We start from the raw sequence: 8,385 nt of genomic DNA on the forward strand, positions 1-8,385 counted from the left end.
TTCTTGCCAAAAGAGATTGGGATTCACTACATTTGAGGTAGCGCAGAGAGGAATGTAAGAGAGATATGTGCACATCTTCGCTCTATAATTATAAGGCCATAGATGTATATCCTTCCAAAGGCTATCTAATTTAAACTTCTACAAACATGCCAAGTACTTTTTACAACAATATCCTCTACTTTTATAATAGATTTGTGCCCAGTTAAATAAAATTTACTTTAATATGTCTTAATATAAAGATCAGACAATGCTATCACTGAAAGGTAGTTCTTTTGAGTCCTAGAAACAGAAAATTGTTCTCCAACCTTTTTGCCCCATTACTAGTCATTTGCAACATTGGAGTTTATGTCATCCTTAATTGGTCTGTGTAGGTATAACAGCAATAATTGTTCAAAAAGTAACTTACAAAGTGCAAAATGTTTCAGAGCACTCTACAGAGTGCCACTTGACATTAATGCCAACATGCAGCTGTGCGTTCGTTTTCTGTACTTGAAATAAACCTCAACTTGAAATATTTCTACTCCACAAAGTAACCAATCAAATTTCATATCTCTCTCGTCCCTAAGTACATTCCAGTTAATACATTAGATTTAAGATCTAGAAACTGCTGTTGTGTCAGCAGAGATTATAGTTAACTCCGGCACAGCAAGGTCTAATAAATGGTAGGGATGTTAAAGATGCCACTTTAATGGTATTGGTGAAAGAGCATATATTGGCCAGGATACCAGAGAAATCGAGATTTGAGATATGATTGCAGATGCTGTAATCTGGAGCAAAAGTAACAAATTGCTGCAGGACTTCTGATGCACGGTCTTGAATTGAAACATCAACTATTCATCTTGCATGCAAAGACGTTGCCTAACTTGCTGAGCTCCTCCAGCAGACTGTTCGCTGTTCCAGAGGAAAGTGACTACTTCATTAAACAACCTTTATTTCCACCTGGAAAGGCAGATGGTTTTGCTTAATGTACTAACTCAATAATAAACAAAATCCTTCTCATTTATCCTTCCATACATTTTTCCACTCTCAGTTTCATGACACAGTACAGTGTGTCATTACGGCCTTTCTGTGTCATTTCCTGACTCTCAGGAGCATCATACGAGATTCAGTTATTACAGTAAAATTCCACTAATCTGACATGCTCAGCAGGTTGCTGGTGTTGGACCAACAGGTTTCCCGCACTATTTTGTGTCATTCTTGTTAATATTCCAGTTTACTTATTGTGTGTGTGTGTTATAGTTACAGTAACTTTCCAGGGAATCTGGGTCTAAATGTCTGCCACCAGGATTGACTACTGAGATGTGCAGCCACGACTCATGCACACACTGAACGAATACAACTCAACAACATAAATTGCCCGTGAACTGATGCTAATTATAATTCTTGTACAGGGACCAAGTGTTGACAGGAAAAACAAACATCACACTGGTTTATAGTGCAGGTGACGTTCATAAACTAGCTGAAGACATGCATCTAGAGTGGAGTGAGCTCTGTGCTGAAGGCTACAACAAAGCCTGATTTGGCAATGTTTGATGCCAAACAGCTGCAAAAAGAAGGCAAATACTCCTCCCTCAGTACTACACTTATAGAGTCACATGACATGGAATCAGGCTTTTCAGCTTCCAAATTGACACAGATTATCACTCCATAGAAATGTACTCCAATCCCATTATATTCTCTCCACAATCCCATCTGTTCCTCACCATCTCAGAAAATACCACTCACCTATTGACCAGGGGTAATTTACAGCAGCCAATCAATCTACCAACCTACTGTATATAGCTTTGGGATATAAGAAGAAACAAGAACACCAGAATCCTTACTTTATTAATTGATTAAATACATACCAAGTGACAATTACAAAACTGGGGATATCGGTTATTTAAAATAAAAACAAAAAAAAAACTGTCAAAAACCTGAAATGTTACTTCTGTTTCTCTTCCCCAAGATGCTGCCTGACCTGCTGAGTATTTTCAGCATTGTCTGTAAGTACTCTTCATTTCTGTTAATTTTGTTTGCCTTTTGTATTAGCATTCACCACAGAAAAAAAGATATGCAATTATATCACGCAAAACAAAGTCCAGCCTCAGATACTGATTCAAATTTTACCAGGAAAAGTACTTATGAACCAGTAATTATTTTTTCATGGAAAGAAATGAACCAATTTTATTGGGATGACTGATTCTGAATGCTACCTTCCATAAACATATGCTAAAAATAACTTTAAATCCATTAGCTATAAGAAGATGATGATGGCCAAGAGATATTTGTAACAATTTCAAGTAAACTTCATTGCTATTATTAATCTGAGCTAATGTGGAGAGCTAGAAACATACTCAGCACAACACAATTTATAGAGGTTATAAAAATAATCTATAATTCATTGCAAATTATAAAAATACTGAAAGAACTATAAAGAGATGAAGAGAATAAAGGAAGAGGGATAAAAGAGAGAAGGGGGAAATGAGTGACAGTAAGTACAAAGAAAGCAATCGAGAAGGATACAGAAAGTTAAAAAAAAATCATTTGCACTTGAATTTGAGATACAATTCCCGAAGCATTACATAGCAATGCAGTATCTTTCTGTGGTACCTTTGAATGTGAATGGACTGTGTTATGATTCAATTTATTATTGTGTCAACTGCTGGTGATCGTGACTGGAAACAAAAATCCTATCAACAGTTTACATTCCAATTAAGGGGAAAAATACAGTAGCAACTCAGATTCTGACACTTTAGTACAGAGGCCATAGATCATCCGTGGGATATTCCATGTTTGCATTAACAGTAGTAGATGTTATGAAGACAAGTTTGAATCCAAAAATAAACAACAATTCATGCTTACTTTAAGTCAAGAAGAGTGTGTGGGGACAGAGAATCCACAGGTAAATGAAGATACAACAAATCCCCATTCAATTTGCCTTATTTACACTACAAACATTTCAATGCACAATGTTATTTTCATCCCTGATACCATTCAATCAAATATCAGCATAGAGTCCCACAGACATCAATAAAGGATTATTTAATCTGGTTATTGGTTGAAGAAAGGGTAAATTTTGCTGAGGGAGAATCACCCTCCTCTTAACCAAATACTGCCAAGGCATCAGTTACATCAGTCTGAGACAGCAGCTAAAATATTGGGTAATTCAAAGCTACGACATCTAAAGATGCTGCCCTCTCTCATTACTGTTGTAATGTTGGCTAGATTGTGTACTCAGTTTTGAATTGTTTCTGTAACTGTGAAGATTTATGACAGGTGTTGAAAAGATCTTCTTTACTAATCGGTATCTCACATTTGGAATGAACTAACAGGTAAAGCGATAAAGGTGAAAATAGTGATTGATGTTAAAAGTCTTTCTGGGTCCTTCAATAGGAAAGCTACAGTACTCAAAGAGTAAATGACCATTCCTTGTTAGAATAAAATAAGCATTGCCATCTTCAGAAATATATTTACCTAGGTTCTCTCTTCCACTCAGCTTTGTGTTAGACTTTCCATCCTTTGCTAAAGCCACTTACTAACCTCCCAGTATTAATACTCTAACTGTAAGAATGACTGTTAACACTGATTGTTCTGTCATTCCCCTGTATCTCGTTAGTGGTCTAACATCAAAGGTTGACAAGAGTATCAGTCTGGGGTGGAACACACATCTGAGTTACAGAGTTATGGTCTACTCCAAGTTAAGGGTTCAAAAACATGGACCATTACTCCAGTGTGATATAACTAGAGGTGCTGTCTTTCTAATAGGGTCTGTTTGCTTTTTCAGGTGAGTACTATCTTCAAACACAGTAACAGAATTTGCCTGAGTGCCCTAAACATCACTTATCCCACAATCAGTTAACAAAGAAAAACAGATTAGACATTTTCACGTTGCTGTTTGTCAGAACTTGCTGAGCAAAATGTTGTTTGCTGCACTTTCTATGGCACATCTTACAACGGACAGGAAAGACTCCAAATATAACTAAATTCTCCCTTCTGACAGTACTTCATTTAATAAATTCTGATATTCATGACCTTGCTTAGGGCTATAGTGGCAAAATGCATCTCAAATTCTGCCTTTCCTGTCATAAAACTCTTACAAAAAATCAAGCATTCCAAATGATCTCACAGAGGCATGGACTGTCAACTGAACAGGGGCAGAGAAAGACAAGGAAAACCAGTGAAGATGTTAACAAAGCCATAAGACTTTCAGGGAGTCTTAGAAGAAGCAGATGGTGATTTACCGAATGAGAATTTTTTAAATGGGTCAGCAAAATAGCATAAAACGATAAGGCAGAAGGGAGGACTGCAGAGGTGATGAATCACCAGAAATAAGCATGGCAGGATGTGCAGTTAAAGGAGGCTATATAAAAAAAATGCAGGAAATGTCCTGGATGAATTGGTAAACAAGAAAAGAATTTTCACCCTAATAATTTTTTATCCATCTAGTTCAACCTATAAATAAGAAGTTTGAAGCTGACTTCTCAGAGGGCTGTAGAGCAGGAGAAGGGAGGGGAGGGTGAGAACTTTAAAACTGAGGCACTGTTTTTCTGACAGAGGGTCAGTGGTGATGAGTGATGGATGATCGGGAAGTGGTGGCAATTTGAATGGGGTTGGGTAGCCAGATGGAAGTTGGTATGCTGCAGATTTTTGGGCGGGTTCCAGTCTGTATAATAAGAGATGCAAGCTTGGGAAGGTCTACAGCCAAATGATAGGGAGTGCCATCAGTGAGTAGATGTTGGAGGACAGAGGGAGGAGGTTGATGGTTTGGAGATAGCACTTGTAGTGGTTATGGGGTGCTATTTGAAGCTTATCACAGGATCACAAGCTGTTCTAAATGAACGAGTGGGAGGTTAGCAGTCATCAGTATGCAGAAGTTTAACCAATAATTGAACTGACTACCGCTATTAACCTGAAGCACACATTCACCCGTCTAGTTACTGATAGAAGTTTATACAATTATCAGAGAATCATACAGGGTGGACATTCAGAATTATTTTCCAAAGGTAGAAACATTGAGTGCTAGAGGTAATGCATTAAGATGTGAGGGGAAAAGTTAAAGGAGCTGTGTGGGATAAATTTTTGTTACACAGAGAATAGCAGGTGCCTGGAACTGGCTACCAGGGGCAGTAGTGGAAGGAGACATCCCAGAGATGTTCAAAAAGCTGTTAGGTAGATGCAGGGAATGGAAGGATATGGATCATGAACAGGCAGAAGAGATTCAGTTTAATCTGGCATCATATTCAGCACAGACACTGTGGGCCGAAAGACCTATTTCTGTACTGTACTGTTCGGTGTTTTAGACTAAAAGAATGCTGGAGACACTCAGCAAGTCCAACCTTATGCAGAGAGTACAGCAGGGGTTAAAATCTCATGTTGATAGGAGTTCTGGATCAGATAAAAGCTCATCCACTTTAAAAACTTAATTCTCTCTCTCACTCTCACACTCTCTCTCACTCTCTCTCCATATACAGTTTGACCTGATGAACGTCTCTAGCATTTTTTCATACCATATTTCATATTATATATATATATGTATATATACACATACATACTATATATATTTTTAGCTTTCATCTAGCTAAACACAATCAATAAACTGAAAGAAATATTGCTGAATGTGCTGTCATCTATATTTCAATGTCTGCAGTCATACATCATTCTCAACTTAACAAGTGAAGTGCGTAGTAACGTCCCAACTATTATTACTTGCCCCATTCTCTGGTATTACAAATAGTAACAGACACTCAATACACAATATGTAAAAGAGTACCACCCAAGGCCGTACTCAACCCTTTCTCATAAAACTGACCATCACAACCAAGCAGTAAATGGTCCTGCACTTCACTTCAACAGTTAATGAAGTGACAGAACTTTTGTAAACTCATGAATAAGCAAGACATGCTATAGACCCCCAGAATTACTCTGATCACTGTGGTGGTAAGGCAATGGGAATGAGGAGGCATTACCCAGTCTCCCCAATCTTTAAAGTGTGCCTTGAAGTTAAAATGTAACAGCAGTTTCATTATGAACAAAGAAAAACAGGAAATTAAGGGTGTAGAATGTGTTGTGCTTCATCACAGAACTGCAGGCAAGCATGTAGATATTCTTAACTCAGCTTTATGTCTCTGTAGGACTGACAGTTAGTGTCCCTTTATGTCTACTTTGGGTTTTCAGTTTAATACAACAGGCACAGTGCCTGCTGATTGAATCAATACTACCAACATTAACTGGCATGCTTGTTTTGTTTTCCATTAATACCTACTCTTTAACAAACAACAGCAGGGATCATAAAGGACAACATCATTAGAGAGGCTGAAGAGACTTTCACGTAGCAGAATATTTAAGGTGTAATGTTGAACAAAATTAGACACCCAGGCACACAAGGTGGAATTCGAGCAATATTTTAGTCAAGGTGTAGGAGAGAGTCATGGAATTGTACAGCCCAGAAACAGGCCTTTCAGCTGACACCCATGCTGACCATTTCTCCCGATATACACTAATCCCATTTGCCCATATTAGATCCATATCTTTCTCTATCTTTCCTATTCTACTGAAAAATTATTATTAGAGTCATGCTGACCAGGGTAATCACCTAAGCTAGTCCCATTTATCCACATTTGGCCTATAACCCTCTAAACCTTTCCTATCCATGTGCACACCCAAGCGCCCTTTAAATGTTATACATCTCTGTAAGGTCAGACTTCATTTTCCTGCACACCAAGCAATAAAGTCCCAGCATGCCCAACTTCCCTATACTCAGGCCCTCAGGTCCTGGAGGCATTCTTTGAAATCTGTTCCTTTTCATTTTCTGAATCCATTCTTTCTGTCTTTTTATTTTATTCTCGGAAGCTGACTTTTCTTAAAATCATCCTGTCTGGAGCACACTCATTCCCCTTCCTTGCAGCCTTTCAGTAACTTGCCAAAAAATTCAAAAGCCCAGCAGCACCAGGGCAAGTCTGTTGACTAATTTATGCAAATTTCATTTACCATGATTTGAGGGCTCGAGTCATTAGTAGAGGTTGCGCAGGCTAGAACCTTATTCCATGGAGAGTAGGAATGAAGGCTGATCAAGTAGATGTGTATAAAATGATGAGAGGCATAGGCAGGGTGAATGCACAGACTTTTTCCTCAGGAAAAGGGAATCAAAAACTACAGGGTATTGGTTTAGGATGAAAGAGGAAATATTTAAAAGGGGCAACTTCTTCACACAGAGGGCGTTACATAAAAGGCTACAGAGAAAATGGTGGAGATGCTCACAGTAACAATATTTAAAAGGTGTTTACACAGAAAAGATTTAGGAAACACATTCATTAGGAATGGAAAGGGAATGTTCAGATGGGCCAAAAATAGGCAAGTGGGGGTAGCTTAGGTGGACATTTTTGTCAGTAATGGACAACCTACTGCTATGCTAGATTACTCTACAAGTGTAATGACAAGTGGATACAGATGCTGTTGGATGACACGTCACCGGAATAATGACCCAGCAGCACTAAACTAGAGGAAAAATGAACTCATATATCATTGGACTTAAGAGAAGTTTATGCTGAGAGTTCCAGAGATTAGGGCTCAGCATGAACAAGAGGACAGAACTGGACCCAAGAGTCCTTAGACTGGAGCAGGGAACAAAGATAAGGATGGGATTAAAATTAACACGGTGCGTAGTTGTAAGAGGGTACGGGTCAGAGGAGACGTTTAGTCCATAATTAGCACCGGCGTTGTAGAGTTCTGGAATATCTCTAATTGATGAACGTAGAGAGGGAGAGACCATGAGAATAATCAAACTGACAAAAGTAGGATTGAAGGTTATAGCAGCAGATAAGACAGTGCAGGAATTCATATCTACTGACAGGCTTAACAAGTCAAGATGTAACCAAAATAGCTCAAACTGAGGAGGCGGTGCAAAGCCACCTGTACAAACCTCCTCCGGCAGCATTGCAGGCAGCGTCGCGCTGGTTAAACTCAAAGAGAAAGCTGAAGTCAAACTCTTCCTCATCCTTGCACAGAGAAGTCATTGGAGTGTGGGAATAGGGGGAAGGACTGGAAAGGAGGGGGTGAGGGTGTCAGCAGCAAATGATGGTTCCGGCAAAGAACAGCGGCCAACTCTGCTTACAGCCTTCAGGAAACCTGGCAACAGCTCCAGACCAAAGGAAGATTCACTGCTTCCTGCGCCCTTGGCGTTTTACTCGTCCTCCAGCCTCAGTGCGCCCGCTCTCTCCTGAGGAGGCAATCCAATTGCTACCTCTCTTGTTGCTGCAGCGTTTCCTGTCTGTCTCAGTGGCGAATCTCTTCTGTAATCAGACTCACTCAGTTTCCTGGTTTTAGCACAGATGTTATGCGTGCAGCGTGTTACTCACTACTTGTCAAAGTTGAATTTAATAGCTCTCCGTGCTTTGCTACACGTGG

General features: G+C 39.2%; 1 protein-coding gene across 1 annotated transcript in view; it reads right to left on the bottom strand.

Annotated features, from left to right (window-relative positions):
• Window positions 1–8,110, bottom strand: part of nfatc1 (nuclear factor of activated T cells 1) — a 262,760-nt gene extending 254,650 nt beyond the window's left edge. Inside the window, exon 1 of the mRNA XM_059972556.1 lies at window positions 7,901–8,110. Within this exon, the coding sequence (XP_059828539.1) occupies window positions 7,901–7,994 (94 nt within the window). The 5' untranslated portion in view covers window positions 7,995–8,110. The remainder of the gene's footprint in view (window positions 1–7,900) is intronic.
• Window positions 8,111–8,385: the final 275 nt, after the last annotated feature.

This window comes from Hypanus sabinus, chromosome 1, assembly GCF_030144855.1.
Source record: "Hypanus sabinus isolate sHypSab1 chromosome 1, sHypSab1.hap1, whole genome shotgun sequence".
Taxonomy (NCBI): Eukaryota; Metazoa; Chordata; class Chondrichthyes; order Myliobatiformes; family Dasyatidae; genus Hypanus; species Hypanus sabinus.